This window comes from Portunus trituberculatus, chromosome 15 (genome assembly GCF_017591435.1).
Source record: "Portunus trituberculatus isolate SZX2019 chromosome 15, ASM1759143v1, whole genome shotgun sequence".
Taxonomy (NCBI): domain Eukaryota; kingdom Metazoa; phylum Arthropoda; class Malacostraca; order Decapoda; family Portunidae; genus Portunus; species Portunus trituberculatus.
Window position 1 is genome coordinate 7,444,227 of NC_059269.1, and position 19,402 is coordinate 7,463,628.

At 45.3% G+C, this 19,402-nt stretch overlaps 1 protein-coding gene across 2 annotated transcripts in view; it reads right to left on the minus strand.

Annotated features, from left to right (window-relative positions):
* The window catches only part of LOC123504273 (eyes absent homolog 2-like), an 89,277-nt gene that overhangs the window by 30,894 nt on the left and 38,981 nt on the right, over positions 1-19,402 (minus strand). Inside the window, exons 4-10 of one of the 2 annotated variants that reach the window (XM_045254683.1) lie at positions 10,779-11,206; positions 10,369-10,498; positions 10,107-10,204; positions 9,401-9,651; positions 8,675-8,894; positions 7,946-8,002; positions 4,647-4,798 (exon numbers count right to left, since the gene is read on the minus strand). In XM_045254683.1, the coding sequence (XP_045110618.1) occupies positions 4,647-4,798; positions 7,946-8,002; positions 8,675-8,894; positions 9,401-9,651; positions 10,107-10,204; positions 10,369-10,498; positions 10,779-11,206 (1,336 nt within the window). The remainder of the gene's footprint in view (positions 1-4,646; positions 4,799-7,945; positions 8,003-8,674; positions 8,895-9,400; positions 9,652-10,106; positions 10,205-10,368; positions 10,499-10,778; positions 11,207-19,402) is intronic. The other variant, XM_045254684.1, reaches the window with a different exon arrangement.

Consider the following 19,402-nt stretch of genomic DNA (forward strand, 5'->3'; position numbering starts at 1 on the left):
TCGTGGCCAGGCAGACCCTTGGCTGTCCGCTCCTCGGCGCCAAGCAAGAGGCCCACCTCGCGCCATTTATAATCGTGTTTTTGGTGGCTTGGCAGTAACGCGGCTGTCTAAGTGTGCGCGCTTTTTTGCTCATTAACGCGGTAAAGTGTCACTTGTAATTGGCATAAGAAAACGCGGGAAGCTCGCTCGTGCACACCGCCTACTAGATACTGCCGTCTGCCGCCCCCTCCATTCTGCTGCTGGGATGCCGCCCACTACTGCATCTCCTTGAATCTTTCATACCTTTTTCTTCAATGAAACTAGTCTGGCCCGGTACATTTTTACATACTACGAAGAATGTGCAAAAATATTCTAGACATTCGACTGCTGTGAGTTTTCTTTTTCCATTTTATGAACGATGCCACATTTTGAAAAGTGTGTTAACATTTAAACATCGGTAAACACAAACACATGCAAACGATTAACAACAAATATATCTGAAACATGTATGAATGAATAAACAATGGATAGGTGATAAAACAACAGGTTTCACTGAGAATTCCACAGACAAAGACAAATCAAAAGATAGAAAATAAATAAATAACTCATGAACATCAATCCTATGCAAGGAAAATAACTATAATATCAGTAGCACTTGCACTGCATTCCTGGTACACAAGCACATCCCTATACCAGCAGAGACAGCGGCAGTATAATCAGCCAGGGCCACTACCAGCGAGAATAATTAGTGTTCTTGGCGGAAAGGAAGATAAGCGTGCTGCAGCGGCCAGCAGGAAGAGAGAGTGGCAGGGGTACAGAGGTAAACGCGTGTGTGATGTGGTGGGGAGCTGGCAGATATATGCATTTTGACGACCTGAATGCAGCAACGTAAACTACTTGATATTGTTTCGGTTTGATACATTCTCCTGAGAAGTCAATCATTATTTTTTCATCGAGTAGATTTCGTCATACCGTGTCATTCAGTAATTCCGTAATTCTAGAATGCTCGAAAATTTACAGTTTATCATTCGGTTTTACTTCGGGAACAAAAGACTGAATTTACTTAATTTCTTCCGTAGTTACCATTCACGTAAGTTAGCGTGTCTTGTTGGGTTTATGTGCGGGACTATAGTAAGGTTATTGTCAGAGGCTTGATTAATACAATAATCCTGGAAGGTGGAAGTAGTGAAGCTGCCCCTTAGGAAGTTGAATTGAGAGAGGTTACTTGAGTGCCTTTGTATTCTTAGAAGTTTTAGAGTGTGATCTCGACCGTTTTATAACATGCTCTCGTGGAAGTTATCAGGGTTTTAATGGATGTTTCCATGGTTGTAGGATAGTTTAACAAGGATTCTACACAGTCAGTAGGAGAAACATGCATGAGAACCCGGGTAATTGTCTTAACTCGTGTATCCTTTGAAAAACAGTCCATAAGAGAGACCAAAACGTTTAAGAATACAAGCAACACTATGATATCTGTGAAAATGGTGGTCAGATTTCATGGAGCGTGGCGAGGGAAGAGCAGGGTAATGAGAGGCACGAAAGCGCATCCTTCCGTGGCACTTTCCGAAATATTAGGAGGCTGTGACCATTACTGTACTTCACGTGTCCAAACTGATGGCTCCTACTGCTCCTCATGAACTTCCTCTGCCTCCCCAACTTACAGCGCCCGCCCACGCCTTCCCTCAAACCACAACCTGGGACAACGCCATGAAAGTCTCTACCAACTCTCCCTTAAAAATAAAAGTGTGGAAATCGAAGAAGAGTCTGTGGTCGCCATCTCTCTCGCTGCAATATGATGCCTAACATGGTGAGTGAAAAGTGTGCCACTTATCTTTGCATCCTCCACTGGTGATGGCTGGAGGAGGTGGTTTGGATTTTTGTTCAACTTTCAAAAAAGTGGGAGGAAGAAAAAATTCGTATCTACTTGTCTCGTTCAGCTGACTCATGGTGTCTTGCCTCAAGCATTAATTTACAATGACAAAAAAATACAATTCTTTGTCTTTCCGTTGAAAATAATAAAGAGATATCGCGATCGTTACGAGAGGTAAAAACAGCAAGAACAATATCTGATATGGCACAAACTCCAGATACACACACACACACACACACACACACACACACACACACACACACACACACACACCGGTTAGCGGCGAGGCAAATGGGCAAGCCTTTTAATGTGTGGCCCCTGTTCACCTAGCAGTAAATAGGTACGGGATGTAACTCAAGGGGTTGTGGCCTCGCTTTTCCGGTGTGTGTTGTGTGTGTTGTGGTCTCAGTCCAACCCGAAGATCGGTCTATGAGCTCTGAGCTCGCTCCGTAATGGGGAAGACTGGCTGGGTGACCAGCAGACAACCGAGGTGACTTACACACACACACACACACACACACACACACACACACACACACACACACACACACACACACACACACACACACACACATCTGCAACCCTGCCACGAGGAGCATCTCTTGAAACAAACACAACATCAACAAAGACAAAAAAGCAGAAGCGCAGAGCTACTTTTGTCTCTCCCTCCGGCATTCACTCAGCAACCATTTGTCAACAGCTTTACGTGTCACCTCGTTCCCGTTCTATAAAAGCAAGTCTTCTCGTCATGTGTTTTGCCTGAGGCCCAGTGGCAGGGTGCACGTGTGGCGGGTGAGTGACAGGCGAGGACACATGACTGACGGGTGAAGATGTCTGGTCAGGGTGAGGCTGGTGATGTTGGATGCTCGTAGTGAAGATCGAAGGAAAAGCAACGTGTGAAGGAGGACCATATTTTGAAACACTTCTGTGACGTGTTGATTTTAGGGCACATTTATGGTTCTAGTGATAGATTATCAAGATTTTTACATTATTACAGGAAAAACACTCTTGAGAAGCCGGTTAATCATATCTATGACTGTCGAAAGTACTCATGGTAGGAGAAGGCGTTTCTGAATACTGGCCTGTTGTTTGATGGTGTGATTATAGATTAAAAAAAAAAAAAAACTTTATTTCTTGTGGAGGGAGATTTTAATAATGGTTAGTCACGATTTTCCTAAATAATAATACAGAATATTAGCTGAACCAGAATCATGAAACCACCGTTGAAAACCCAAGTAATACCAAACAAAAGTCCGTTAACACTATTTGGGAGAAAAGAGAAAAATATTTGAGAACTCGCTCCCATAACGCGAAACTGTCAGCATCCCCAGCACCCTCTCAAAACGCAACTCACCCAACACAACCCAAACATCCACCCACGACCACGCGAACAACTGGAGCAGATTACTACCCTCGCGCATAACCGTCAGTCAGTTCCTGTGGTACTAAATGACATTCCCACGCCTCCATTCTTGGGACCACATTCTGAAACACTTCCGCGCCGCACCTCCACTACTAACACATGAATCGTTTAAGTGATAGGTTTTTAAGGCTAATTTTTAGAATTCTAGAGAAAAAATAGCAAAATTTCTATATAATTAACAGAAGAAACACTGTTGAGAACCCAGCCTATCATCTGTGGCCTTTAAAAATTGTCGTGATAAGAGAAAACCGAAAAATACTACCAAATCGAACCATGACGATCTTATAGGAGCTTAAAGAACCACCACCCGCAGTCAGTCCAGTCCAGATCAACGAAGCATTTTGCCACCGAGAGAACGATGTCGATGTTAAGTTTAAGCAATTAGGAGCTAAAGGGGTTTTTATCGAGTGGTTGCTAGGAACAAGGGGAGAGTGAGGAGGGAGACAGAAGGGAGCACTGGAGAGAGAAAAGAGAGGAGAGTAAATGAAGAAGATGAATGAGATGGTAAAAAAAAAAAAAACACACACACACAAAGAAAGCGAACAAAAGAAAGAAAGAAAACAAGAAAAAAAAAATGGTGTAACAAGAAAACGATGATAAAGAGTGCATCAGAGAGAGAGAGAGAGAGAGAGAGAGAGAGAGAGAGAGAGAGAGAGAGAGAGAGAGAGAGAGAGAGAGAGAGAGACTGTCACATTATTAGCGTGATGGAGAAGGGTGAAGGGAGAGGCGGGGGCGGGGGGAGCCGAGCTGGAGGACGGGATGGATCGTAGGTGATGGGAGGCTATGATGGGGTCCGTGGGGGATAGGAGAGGGTAGGTTCGGCAAGCCACCATGATGGATGAAAGGGAGGGAGGAGGGGGAGGGAAGGAGAGAGAGAGTAATGGGTGGAAGGAGGAAAGGAGAAGATGAAGATGAGAGATGAGAAGAGTAAAAATGGAAAGAAATGTTTGGTACAGAACGCTGATAAGGCTGCAGCGAATTATAAAAGCTATAGAAGGGCACTGAATATCCTGAGAGAGAGAGAGAGAGAGAGAGAGAGAGAGAGAGAGAGAGAGAGAGAGAGAGAGAGAGAGAGAGAGAGAGAGAGAGAGAGAGAGAGAGAGAGAGAGAGAGAGAGAGAGAGAATACAATATGAAATAAAAAAAAAATCCATAAATAGACCCCTATCTTTCCTCATCACACAAAAATAAAAATAAAAAAAACATCAATTTCGTCTTTTCTACCCAATGATACAAAACCAAAGAACTACAGTACAAAAAAAAAGAAATAAATAAATGTTAAATAAATGTTAACAAGTTTCAAAGAGGCCAAGGGAACAGTTTCTCAATCAGAGCAAGAAGAGTGTAAGGAGACAAACACTTGACAAACACTCACTTTCCCGAACGTCCTGGCGTAGGTGCCGGTGAGGAGGGAGTGGAAGATAATGATAGTCTCGTCCAGGTCCCAGATGTAAACCCGCTCCACCTTGTTCTCTGGATCTGGGGACGGGTTGCTACGCCTTGACCTGCTGTTTCGGTTCCTTGAGGCTGAGGAGGAGAAGGTGACGCTTATTAAAGGAAGATGTAAATAAAAGATGAGGACTCAGGATTGGGAGATGACTGACTCTAGGATAAAATGGAAGGGGTTGTTAGACAAAGATAAGATGACACAAAAAGGAAGGAGAGTAGTACAAGTGAAGAATGTGGATGTATAAAGAAAGGTGTAAGTAAAAGATGGGGACTCAGGACTGGGAGAAGACTGACTAAAGGACAAATGTAAGAGGTTGTTAGAAAAAGATAAGATGACATAAAATGGAAGGAGAGTGGTAGAGGTGAAGGATGGATGTATAAAGACGATACGTAGGGAGGGAATGAGATTCAGGAATGGAATGAGACTGCAAAAGGAATAATATAAAGGGCGTTTTAGGAAAAGATGGTCTATGGTCCTATACTGTATGAAGAGATGACACAGAGAAAAGGACAGTGTTAGAGTAAAGAGAGAGAGAGAGAGAGAGAGAGAGTGTGTGTGTGTGTGTGTGTGTTTAGAAAAATGTGTATGACGACTGCCTATAAAGGGAAAAATCATAAGACGAGATGTATATAGAGGTGACATAAAAATAACAGAAAGAAGTGTGAGACAATAGCAAGCATCAACAAAACAAATGACTCTTGTATGACTACCTGCTATTTTTATACTACCAAATATACAGTAAGACATGAGAAGAAACATCCAAAGGAAAGGAGTAAGACGGAACATAAGGAGAGAAAAGAAGGCGTGAGGGAATAGAAACCTAAATCTAAGTGGGATTAAGAAAGTTTGAGCAAAGACTGCAGTTAATATAAACAGAGTGGATGGATGGAAGGAATGAGTGTAGATAAAGGAATAGCTAACACGATGGGCGTTCATGGTGTGTGGTATAGGTAAAGAGTGTTGCAAGAAAGCTGGTGAAGACAAATGTAGTAGTGTAATAGTGATGTTTGTAAGGAGCAAGAAGCATTAGAGGGAGGAAGGGAGACTAGATGAACAAGGAACAGAAGTGACGTGGAACAAGAACATTGGAGAACTGAAGAGGATACGAGTGTGAGAGAGATGTATGGTAAGGGTGTAGATAAAGACAGCGGGGTGGAGGGGAAGTACAAGTGATGAGAGGAAGAGGCACTAGAGTAACAAGGAGTGGAAGTGACAAGGAGTGAGAGAGGTGGAGGGGACGAGTAAGGAGATGAAGTGTGAGAGTCTGTTTGGTGAGGTGGTGATGTGAAAGAAGTATAAAACAATAACTAAAGTACAGGAACAACAATACTGATAAGACAAGGAAAGGAAAAAAAATTATATAATGATGTAGCTCACTAAATGACAACGTAAGGAAAATAAAAACAATAGCCACTGCAAAACAAGAATATTGCCATAAACAAAGAACACTAAACAAAATGAAGAAAAGATGTAACCCAAGGAGAAAAAGCAAAAATAACCACTGCAAAATAGGAACATTGACGTAAACCAGGAACAGCAAATGGAGTGAAGAAAACTAGAACAAAAGAGAAGGCGGTGAAGCCACTTAAAAGCTGATAAGGAAAGCTGCAAGACAACCAACCACGCATTCACAACCCTCCCCCCTCTCACAGCGACGAAAAGCCTTGCAAAAATATACCACACGAGAAAACCCATTCGAAAACAAGAGAAAAAATCGTCTAATCGGTTTAATCCGTAATGGAATACGCAGAACAAGTTTTTATTTATGTTTGGAATGTTTAATGGAAAAATACTGAGATGAATGAGCAAAGCAGATTAGCCAGGGAAACACGAGACCACTGTAAGGCGTCTTTGAGAGGTTCGCAACCCCCGCTGAGGCACCACGTACAGCCAAACCACCAAACATCTCGTCGTCGCCTCTCATAAAACTCCAGCCAATGTGGGTCTTCAGGCATTATAGCGCAACCCTCTGAAAACTTGCGGCGAAGCTCTGGAACTGAATTAAACAGATAAACAAGTCAGATAAGTTTGGAACATCTTAAACGATTAGGAAGCCTCACAGTGACCTGAGTTGTGAAATGTTGCCAGCACGCGGGAGAAAGTGGAGAAGAGCGCAAGGAAATCAGTGCACTCTCTTAAGGCACCGTCTCTGTCCTCGGCCGCTGCAGTGACGTGTTGGAATAGCGTTCTTAATTCAAAGGCGAGGTTTGATTATACTTAGAGGTAGTCTCCGTTCAATAGCGTGAAAACTTTCTGCGTGAAGGTATGTATATAAAACCTCGGTTGTTGTTTCATTGCTTAGATAATCGCGAACGAGAGAGAGAGAGAGAGAGAGAGAGAGAGAGAGAGAGAGAGAGAGAGAGAGAGAGAGAGAGAGAGAGAGAGAGAGTCTTCATATGAACTTCCTTACTACAATCCATTTTTCACTTCATTCATCGAGGCTCGAGAGAGAGAATCATATGAACCTCCTTCTATAGCGATCCATTTTTCACTTCATTCACCAAGGTATGCTAGCTGTATCCGCTCCCGTGTATGTAGTACAGACACTCCCTCAGGTGGATTCTCAGTAACATAAACACTAACCTTTATTCTGCGTACACAAGGGTCTCCTCTCACGCCCCGCCCGCCAGCTCTGCACAAGCCCCGACTCCTCTTCTCAACAGCCAGCCTCCCTTGCTCACACTTACTCTCTTATCTACCCCTGACCCGACACACTTGAACTCATCCAAGAACTCAAGCGTCTCTCCAGCCTCACAAGATATACAAGGCGTAATTGCAATAATAGGGGGTGGGAAATGGAAGAGATTAGGAAAACAAAACAAAGGAGAATAATCTGACCCATGTGTTGTGTGCTATGCTAAGAGTGACGAAGTGCTAGCTGGAATCTACTGTGAGGGCGAACGTGAGTGTATGACCAGTGTTTCCAGGTAAGTGCTTCGTGGTTATTGGGATTTTTCAAGGATGACTGGAGAAAAACACTAATGAAAACCTAAGTAATGATTGCTGCGCCCCTTGTAAACAGTTTTAATGAAAGCCAGCAACGTTTAAGAGAAAGAAACCATATTTATTATTTTTCAATGGTGGCTTAACAAGGACAATACACATAAGAGAAATAAAAGACTGACATGAAAAACCCGACTACTGATCAACGTGAACTTTGCAAAATAAAAATGAAACTCTAGAATATTGAAGGATACAGGGAATAACATGAAAGAATGACTAACTTGTATCTTTGAGCGGCGAAGATGGGCTGTCCACTCCCTGGAATCCGGCGGACTCTGCTGTAAGGAACAATAATCACCCGTGAGGAGAGGAACATATTTGTAGAAACCTCTCTTAAATCATTCCTATAAATTCCTTACCACTTATATATAATCTTGTTTATCACATTATAGCTACTCTATCACAATGTAGCTACTCCAAAGAACTAAATCCTGACATCTAAGTATTATTAATCTATTTGTCAAACCCGTCAATCCTCGTCAACTCTGTCAATAAACCACAATACATTCCATACCACTCCCTTCCTCTGTCAATAACCACCACCACACTCCGCCAGCCGCCTTCCTCATGAGGCAAGCACCGCAAGAGCATAAGGACTTGGAGGCGAAGGTGTTGCGCGTGGAGAATATTCAGTTCATCTCTAACCCTCGACAATGTAGTTACGAGAACAAGTCAACATAGTATACGAAGTAATTCTGCACATAAAACCGCATCTACCCATCCTGCCTCTATAAAGAAAAACTAAGCAGTCAACAGTACAACAAAACTTTATGCAATCAAAACAATGTACGTTTACACAAGAGCAAATACATTTCCTTATAATGTGAGAAGTGCACTGACCAACAAAAAGAAGAATAAAGGAACCACTGAAGTGCATCCCATCATAAAGGTCAAATAGGCATTAAAAAGACAGCTACTGCATCACGCCGTTTGGAGCCGCCAGTACTCACGTTCGATAGGCAGTGTGAGCTGATAGGTGGTGGGGTTGGGCGTGGAGGGCGCCGCGGTAGGTAGGCCGGAGGAGAGACCGTTGGAGGCGGTGGCAACGGAGGATGGGGATGAGGCGGACGAGGAGCCCATGTAACCATAGCTCTGTCCGTAGTAGTAACCTCCCGCCGCCGCCGCCTGCCCCGCGTACGCCGCCGCTGAGTAGTAAGCGGAGTCCAGGCCCTGAGGGATGAAGGGATGAGAGACTGGCGCGAGGAGAGGAAGTGGAAGGGAAAGTATGAGAGAATGGGAGACAGACTGGGATTGGGAGGTAGGGACGCTGAGAAAAGGACGAGAGTAGTGTGTGTATGTAATTCACCTCGGTCGCCTACTGTGTGTGTGTGTGTGTGTGTGTGTGTGTGTTTCACTGTCTGATCTGCTGCAGTCTCTGACGATACAGCCAGACGTTACCCTACGGAACGAGCTCAGAGCTCATTATTTCCGATCTTCGGATAGGCCTGAGACCAGGCACACACCACACACCGGGACAACAAGGTCACAACTCCTCAATTTACATCCCGTACCTACTCACTGCTAGGTGAACAGGGGCTACACGTGAAAGGAGACACACCCAAATATCTCCACCCGGCCGGGGAATCGAACCCCGGTCCTCTGGCTTGTGAAGCCAGCGCTCTAACCACTGAGCTACCGGGCGTGTGTGTGTGTGTGAGTGTGTGTATGTGTGTTACCTGCTGGGTGGAGGTGTAGTTCTGGGTGTTGCCCGCGGCGAAGGAGGTGTTGTAGGAGGTGCCGTAGTAAGGGTTTTGACACTGAGTGCCGCTGCTCCCGCTGAAGGATCCATAAGGATTCAAGTAGGAGGCCGTAGCGGAGCCTAGGGAGCCCGCTGAGCCCAGGGAGCCCGTGGAGCTGAGGCAGGAGGAGCTGAGGGAACCTGAACCCAAAGCTCCCTTACTGCTTTGGTTGAGACTCCGCGTGCTGTCTGGAGGGAGGAGAGGAACAGTTAGCGCAAGGCGGCCATGGTATAGAACATAAAGCAAACGCGAAACATAAGCCATTTGACAAGAACATGAAGATCGACAGAGCGTGTCATATGTAAGTATAAATGGGTAAATATGCTTAGGGTTTACATAATTCCTTAATGGAAAAATAAATTAACTAACACATAGACCCACACACGTCACCAACACACACAGGCATATCTCTATTAATTTTCTTCACATTCAATAAAAATCTAGAAAATTCAACACATATAAATGATGTCCACTCTAAAACATTTGCGTCAGTAGCGTCGCAGTTAGTTTCCGTAACTGTAACACAACAGCAAAATGACGCGACAACTTAAAAAGCACCCAATGGTACTTCAATTGTTGATGAAGGAATGCCTGAGTGCACTTGGCCTCCGTTGCGGTGGTGTGGTGCAGGGCAAACACTCACTGAGGAGGTAGTCGGTGCCGTAGTACTGTGAGTTTGGCACAGCATTGTAGAAGCCGGCTGGCTGCATGTACGAGTTACCCCCATACGCCTGCATTGTGCTGTGAGAGAGAGAGAGAGAGAGAGAGAGAGAGAGAGAGAGAGAGAGAGAGAGAGAGGAGGGGAAGGAAGATGGCTCATCAGTGGACAAAGCAGTGTAAACAAATCTTGTCTTTTATTTCAAAAACACTTTTCACTTTACCTGCAGGACACACACACTACTTACCTGGAGTATAGCTGTTGCAGGTGAGAGGTTGAGAGATCGTGTTTGTCTGTGGTGGCGCTGGAGGCGGTGACGGAGCTATAGGGCGGCAATGCCTCGGTGAACACGTCTTGGTCTGGTTCCCCCTTTACCTCTGCGGCGGAGAGACAGAGGAAATGTCAGCACTGAGACAGTCGAAAGACACTCAACTCTAATAAACTGGAAGAAGCTTAATGAGAGAAAACTACTAACTGACAGAGCTTTTCATCTATGAGAGAGAGAGAGAGAGAGAGAGAGAGAGAGAGAGAGAGAGAGAGAGAGAGAGAGAGAGAGAGAGATCGTCTGGTAAATAATGAGATGAACTTGGTTTTCTTGTCACAAAAAAAACTGTAAACGTACTCACTATGACAAGAATCACTGAGCGGGAGACGTACCATGCAGGGAGTTGTTGTGTAGGGAGGTGGTGAGCCAGGAGGCGTCCAGGGACTGGAGGGACGCCGGCGGCGGGTGTGTGGCTTGTGCAGCCTCGTTGTTGTTGTTGGTGTTGTTGGGAGTGGAGGTGACCGGGTTGGCGGCGGTGCTGGTGGCGACGGCCCCGTGGTAAGACGGAGACAGGGACGTGACAGTGGGCGAGGTAGTGAGGGTGCCCGCTGCTATGGAGGTTGCGCGACCCAGGCTCACCAGTGGAGTCAGTAGCTCACTATTGCTGCTGCCTCCTCCTCCTCCTCCTCCTCCTCCTCCCCACCACCACCACCTCCTCCCCTCCCCTCCTCCTCCACCTCCTCCCGAGCCTTCTGCAGGAGAAGCACACCCACTGTCACTGTGGCTTGCTGGAGACGCCGCGACAGCTGCCACTTCACACCTGGCGGGGGACAAAGTGGTTCTAATGTAAGTGTCATCGTGGCTAGAAGCTCCTTTGTCTTATTCTTTAACATGCAGGATGAGATATGCTGTTCATCACACCGGCAGAACAAAAAGGCGCACAATGATACATGCGTGGCACATCAAAGGACACGAGAGATACACCGAGTAGTCTGTCAGGCTGCATTCCTGAACGTGCGAACAGTGACTGCCGATTAGTGAGCAGCATAATGTAATGGGTGGGATTTGTGAGTTGTGCCGTACAATGGCGATAAGGTGCGAGGAGACAGAGACAGAGAGACGGGGAGGATGGGGGGAAAAAGAAAAACAGGAGGAGGAGGAGGAGGAGGAGGAGGAGGAGGAGGAAAGTCTGGGAGATAATCAGGAGAGGATGAGGGAGGCTGAGGTTATCAAGAGGCCATCTTCAGCTGGACTAATCCCTTGAGCGTGGCTTGGGCCTCAGCAGGCAGCTATATAGCTCCCTTGCGGTACAACGGGCCACTGCCTACTAGATAGTCACACACAGGAGGGGGAAGACATAAAGAAGGATAAAGTAAATAATGAAGAAGTAACGCATGTTAGTTAGAAAATGTAAACTGGGGCAGATATGCAAACACACAAGATCATAAACTGTAAGTAATCCAAGAAAAAAAAAAAAAAAGAAACTGACAGGTAATTTTTAGTTTATGACGTTCAAATTTGTGTATGTTCCTGGGAATAAAAAAAAAAAAAACTGACAATTCGTGAAATGGAAGTGGCCGAGTTTGTTTGTGAGCGCGAGCTGCTAATTCTTGCAGCGCGACCCTGATGAGGCTGCAGATAGAGGGCCTGACTGGCCCTCACACCTGCGCCCGGGTAGTTAATACGGATCAGCGCACACTTTCCTCGCCTCACGCCTCACCTCGCCACTCTCACGCTTGTTGGGAGACGAGAGGGACGAAAGACAAACAGTACAACTCAACCAGAAGTCGCGTTACCCGCTACACTCATTCCCAGTCAGCGAGAGAGAGAGAGAGAGAGAGAGAGAGAGAGAGAGAGAGAGAGAGAGAGAGAGAGAGAGACTGTAAAAAAGAAAACTACTTGTAAACAAACCGTACGCAAAAAGAAAAGAAAAAAAAAAGGCAAGGGTATATACAGAAGGCCTCCTAGTCCATATATGACGATCCGCTTATCCTGCTTATGCCCAGTGCGACCCTCCCAGTGACCCTCTTAATGCCAGCGCCTTCCTCTTGCCTAGCTCGTCTTTCCTTGTGGCTACGAGTATTTAGTCACTTTTCCTTACTTTTGCACACCTTGAGCGAGCGAGAGAGAGAGAGAGAGAGAGAGAGAGAGAGAGAGAGAGAGAGAGAGAGAGAGAGAGAGAGAGAGAGAGAGAATTAGCCGACTGACAAATAGAAAGAGGTGGAGAAATAGATACAGTGATAATAACGAATAGGCAAAGCAAATAAACACGTGAAAAGCGAGAAAAGCAGAAAGAGAGAGAGAGAGAGAGAGAGAGAGAGAGAGAGAGAGAGAGAGAGAGAGAGAGAGAGAGAGAGAGAGAGAGAGAGAGAGAGCACGCCCAGTGTACAAAAAAAAAAAAAAAAAATCATACCGTAACTTCTCCCCTTTCCCGCCTCCCCCTCCCAATGGGTAAATTCCCCCCAATGAACATTCCCTAAAACTAATCCTCTTCCCCGCCCGGCATCAATGTTGAATTACGTTGAGGGAACACACCGTGGGAGGAACGATTTGGGGTGAAATTATCATGGAGGAGCCTTAGTGAGGAAATTTACTTTACGTGTGTAGAATTTACATAGCAGTCTGCTTTAATCAATGCTTGGAAACTATTTATCTATCAATCTATCTATCTATACACCAGACCAGCAATCATCAAGCTCAGACAACGTACCACAGTCTTACAGACACATAGTTCACACTCTTAGCCACTCCCAGTCCCTGTATAGAAAAGGTACAATCTCGGGATAGTGTCATGAACCACAGTATACTAACGCTTGTATTCAGAAACGCCTTGCTTTCTCACCACGACCATTTTCCTAGGCCGTAGAGACAACTAACTACGTTCAAGACATTTTCTCCTTTTCATAAACTAGATATCTTACCAATCTATCACTCGAAACATACAAATACCCTTAAAAACACGAATATCATCAACGGGAGCCTTTAGGAAGCAGTGACGGTGAGAGAGTAAAACGTTTCAGAATATACACCAGAGGAGCTTAAACATAACACAATAGACAAAGCACAACATAATGAACAACCAAGTAAAAATCAAGCAAACACTCACAAAGCATGCTGAACGTACAGTACTTAGTCATTTGCTTGGAACTGACATAGAACCAACCTTTATAATGGATACAGAAGTGAGAGAAAAGCATCAGACAAACACTCACAAAACATGCTTACTCGTACTGGGGCAGGTACTGCATGCCAGACAGGCGGGGAAAGAACCACTGATTGCAGACCAGACTACATCATACAGGGTACTGCCTCGTAGCGTCCCTCCCTCATGTCATCCCGAGTTCAATTCTAAAGTCAGTCACACTCCTCCCCTCTCCTCTCTGTGTTTCATGAATGGAGGGCAAAGGAGGGACAGGGAAGGCGAGGGAAAGGGAGAGGGGAAGTAGTAGACGGTGGGATAGAGAACGTTCCTATAATACGTGCTCAGCTCAGCATAAAGGTTGCATTACTGGTAACAATGGCAGGACGGGGAGCAGTCTGGGTGGAGGTGAGGGGTCAGCGAGCAGGAGAGAGGGGGAGAGAGAGACAGAGAGAGAGGGGCGCAGGGGAGGATGTACGAGTATGAGGGATGAGGAGGAAAAAAAACCATAAGGAAAGAGAAAAATGGATGAAAAAATGTGGGTATCAATAATAGGCTGATGAAATTGAGGGACATTGAAGGAGTTAAAGGAGCCAAAGGAATTTTAGAAAGGAAGAAACGTGTTCTATCTCACCAACTAAAGCTGCTGCTAACCGCCCTTCGATGCCCGCCGCCGCCTCCACCGCCGCCCTCCCGCCCCTCGGCCACTCAACAGCTGTCAATCACGGCGAGCACTACCACCTGCCACCGCCGCTGTCTGCACCACACCTGCTCTCTCTCTCTCTCTCTCTCTCTCTCTCTCTCTCTCTCTCTCTGATATTTTTCTTGCTTGCTTTCAACTTGTTTGTTTGTCTGCCTGTGCGTATCTATCTATTTACGTACCTATCTGGCGGCGCTCTCTCTCTCTCTCTCTCTCTCTCTCTTGCATTTGGCACTAGATCATTTTGACTTTGTGAATTTATTTGATTATTTATTTGCCTCTCTATCTGTATACAAGCACTACATATGTGATTAAGTGCATCTCTCTCTCTCTCTCTCTCTCTCTCTCTCTCTCTCTCTCTCTCTCTCTCCCACCCTCCTGGCGCGTGCCCTAAGTCCATTATCCACCATTATAATAGATACCTTCCCTTCACGCTCCATCGCTCCCTTCCCTTCCGCTACGCCTGCACTGATCCCCTCCACAATGGGACACGTGTAGCATCCCCGTTCCAGTCCTGTCTCTTACGTACTATCGTTTGTAATGAGTCACCCCCATCCCATCCCATCTCATCCAGTCCCTTACCGCCTCTCTCTCTCTCTCTCTCTCTCTCTCTCTCTCTCTCTACATATTAGGCAACAACAACAGTGATGATGTGGTGGTGGAGGTGGTGGTGGTGGATCTCTGAGTGGTGGTGAAACAGTAGCGTTTAAATATCGAAGGTTCTCTAAACAATCTTTATAACTATCCCTTATACTTGTACACACACACACACACACACACACACACACACACACTACACTACACTATTGTTTTGCTCTCTAATATGCATTACGACTACCTTATATACTCAGAGAGAGAGAGAGAGAGAGAGAGAGAGAGAGAGAGAGTCGCCATCTGATAACGCAAGGCGACGCTCACTTGTCTCAGGCCCGGATATAAACAAAGGACAAGAGAGGCAGGCGAGGGGGAGGCGACCCAGTAATTTGTCGCCGAGGTTCAGCTGGTGAGTTTGAAGGTGGTCAAACAGGATCTGGAGCAGCAGTGTGTGTATGAGAGAGAGAGAGAGAGAGAGAGAGAGAGAGAGAGAGAGAGAGAGAGAGAGAGAGAGAGGGCGTTTACATTCGTCCGTGGATTCGAGAGCTCCGGATTTCTTGGTTGTGAGTCACGAGCGGTCACTATTACACTAGAACACACACACACACACACACACACACACACACACACACACACACACACACACACACACATTGGATTTAAAGTAAAGAAAGGCGGGAAGTGAGATTCTTACAGGGTTCAAATGTGATATCATATAATGCAGGTTACACAGTTGTATTCGATATCTTCTAATAATTCTTCTTGTGTTCTCCTCCTCCCTCTCCTCTTATTCTATTTTCTTCCTTTCCTCGCTCATTTTTCGTTTTCATTTCCAGCACTCCATGCAGCAGTAATCACCACTAACTCTTACACACACCACTTCTTATTTCACAACTCCACTAAATACAGAATATGACTATAATATTTCCTCTTCTTCACTTCCCTTCATTCTCTCATTCACGTACAATACTAATCTTTGTACACTTTTGGATCTCTTTTTGAGACTCCCAGCCATGCTCACTGCGCCCTCACTGCTACTAACATTACATTCTATTGATGCTCACACACTACACTATCTCTCTCAACTGTTATCTTTACAAGTACTGGCTTTTCCGATACATTTACAGGGACAGCACTCAATGGGAAAGGGAGGATTTGTTCGACTATCACAGCTCTTTACGTTGCACTGTTGGTGGGCTGCGTGTGTCTTCTATCAAAAGAGGGGTTTGGGTGACGTAGCTGGTTAAGGTGGGTAGTGTTGGGGCCTCCGGTCTAGGCGGTCCGGGTTCGAATCCTAGCCAAACCTAGTTGCCCAGTGGGACATGTAGCGTTCTCCCGTTAACCTTAGCGGTGCCATATGACCTTAGCTGCTGCTGCGCTTAATGGAAAAATTTCCATTTTTTCCTATCAAAAGAAAGGAGGAAAGGAGGAAGATTGCTGACCTGTGTTGGAACTGAAGTGGCCATGAGATATAATAATGATGTGTACAAGATTCTTGGGTAAGTAATAAGGATAAGGAAAGAAGTAGCGGATTCAAGATGTGGGGGAAAAATAGTTCTAAAATAAGGCATAGATGATTGATATAGTGTATGGTTATACTGTACTTAATAAAGGTAGTAAGATGCTTCAATAGAGGATTAAAGAACGTTATGGATAGGAACAATACGTGGAAATGAAGGGAAGTGCCTAAAGAATAATAATAATAATAATAATAATAATAATAATAATAATAATAATAATAATAAGAAGAAGAAGAAGAAGAAGAAGAAGACATTATAATTACCTAACCTTTGGAACTGGCACATAGTATTCGTTCGGGCGCTTATCAACAATACGGTCTTGGTTTGGTAGCAGAAGGGAGTGGAACTAACTTAATATCACACAGAGAAAGCAACTTGTGCCTTGTGTAGATACACTGCATTTTTGTAGCACTCTGAAAGTTCCCTTGTTTTTTTGTTTGTCATCCTGGGTCTTCATCACAGAGGTCTTACTGGGACTATGCACGCAAGACAGTACGGTTTATATATCAATACAAGGGAAATCATCACACACTATTCTGTATTCTCTATTGACATTATATAACCCTGGCGATGGTGAGTAAACAGAACGATAGGAGTACAGATATGACGAAAGAAAAATCAGTACAGAAGGGTTTTAAAGAGTACTTTCAAGATTGTAGTGGTAATATAAGAGGTAGCCGTGAAAAATTAAGAGGATTTTCCAATGTTTTAATGATTCTAGTATCAAATTAATGGACTGCGGTGAAATGAGCTAAGTTCTCAAGTGGGTTTTCATGATTCTTATGGTATTTTGACAAGATGTAGTGGAAATTATAGGGGTCTTCATGCAATATCGTGATTCTGGTGAAGTTTTTATAGTGATGGAAGTTAACGAGGGTTTCTATATTCATAGCAGTAGTTCAAGCGGCTGTAGTGGAACTGTTTGGAATTTTCACTATACCGAAATTCTTGATACTGCTAACTAGGCCATAAAAAAAAAGAATGAATAAATAAGGTATCTAACTTAAACCATAAATGAAACTGGGTAACTTATAGCAGTGAAAGTCTTGTGGCTGGATATGAGGAGATGAAAACATGCATGAGGTGGTAGTGTTCGTTCAGCGGTGATTAACATGAAGCAGAGGACGTGGTCGGTCTGTGTGTGTGTGTGTGTGTGTGTGTGTGTGTGTGTGTGTGTGTGTGTGTGTGTGTGTGTGTGTGTGTGTGTGTGTGTGTGTGTAGGGGTGACCGTGTATGGTAAGAGGGACGGCGGTGTGTGATGTATGTAGTGCGAGGGGCTGGCTGTGGTTCGTGCGAAGAGGGTGAGGATGCCTGCGAAATGCTGTCTGTGATTGTGAGCAGTATAGTGCGAAGATGCGGCTGTGTCTACAGTGTGTATGGTGTAGCAAACTGTAGTGGTGTGTGTGTGTGTGTGTGTGTGTGTGTGTGTGTGTGTGTGTGTGTGTGTGTGTGTGTGTGTGGCTGGTTGACCTTACCGTACCCAGGGCAGGACTACCGAAGGACGGGGGTAAGAATGGTGTGTAACAAGATACGACGAACCACCAGCCCGATCTCTCTCTCTCTCTCTCTCTCTCTCTCTCTCTCTCTCTCTCTCTCTCTCTCTCTCTCTCTCTCACTAAAGGAGACAACACAAAAGGAATGAACAGCAACACAAAGACTAATAACAGCTATATGGGAACTACAAGCACTATATAGCAACAAGAAGATGAATAACAAGCATCACGGAGGTAAATGACACACAGCACAAACGAGTGACGAGAAAGGGACGCTTGTGACACAGCAGATGGCTGGAGAGAGAAGAGCGTTCGTTGTCTGTGTCGGGCAGGACCCCACACCAACACCCACGATACCATCACCACTGCCGCCACCACCACCACCACGCCCCTCGTCCGCCGCAGCACCAGCCATTTCCACCCTGACATGAGAGTACCGCTGGAGCTGCTGACCACTCCGCCAAATGTCCATATGTACTGATTCGTGGATGCTGTGAACTCCCTGACGGTAAGCATCTCACTAAAGCCTCCGAGGATTCAGCAGCTACACTGATTGATTACTACGATGCGGTAGTGAGCAGGTCCTCTATTACAACCTATATTTTCAAGCTCAGTTCGTTACTTCTTCTACAGTATAACCACCAACAAAATCAAAAGCAGTAACACACCATCATCACTATCGCCACTTGCCCACCAATATATCACTCACTATCGCCGCGACAAACTATACGTACACATTCTAAGGAAACAATGTTCTCGCATACCGTTCATGAAAGCGGGTTTTTAAGACCTATAGTTGGTTAATCTCTCGCTCTTACTCGACTTCCTCTTAAGGGCTCTCCACGAACCATCCCTCGAGGGTCCTTCAAGATGCCTCAGAACAAACAGTGTGTCGCCCGTCCATTCAGACCGGACACTCGAAAGCAGTCGCCCGGAAAAGCCCCATCAGGCCCCGGTGGCCCATTTAGCTGTAATAAGGGGCTCGCTATCGGCCAATCAAGGTATCCTATCTGACCATCGTGGGGGTTATCGGACTATCGGGGATGTAATAGGGGGTCACCATGGCCGCATTATCATCAGGATCAGTAATCACTTAATCGGGGTGAACATGGGCGCCGCCCGCTGTTTACCTGCTGTTCCCGGGCCTGATAAATAGAGGATGTCTTCCGCCGTGAAATATTGAAAACAAATCAGACCTTGAATGGAATACTGATTTGTACAGAAATTGATTAACCACCGGAAGACTGTAGGAGTGGAAGTCACCGTGGCCGGCGTGAGGGGCTGCTGCGAAGGACGGCAACTAGAGGGAGGCAACATCCGACCCGCCCACCCGCCCAAGTGAAGCCTCATTTACCCGACGAAGGTCGCTGGTGGCTGTCACCATCGTTGCCAGACCAAGTGGAAGACCTGCACCTCCATTCTTTAACATGACGTACACTTTACCTTTATTTACCAAATCCTGAACTCTGCGTGTTTATCCAGTGATGTAAAACTGACGTGTCAAATGGAATGGTACAAGTGATTCTAAATATAATGTGACTCATACAAATTTGAAATGTCTACCTTGTAA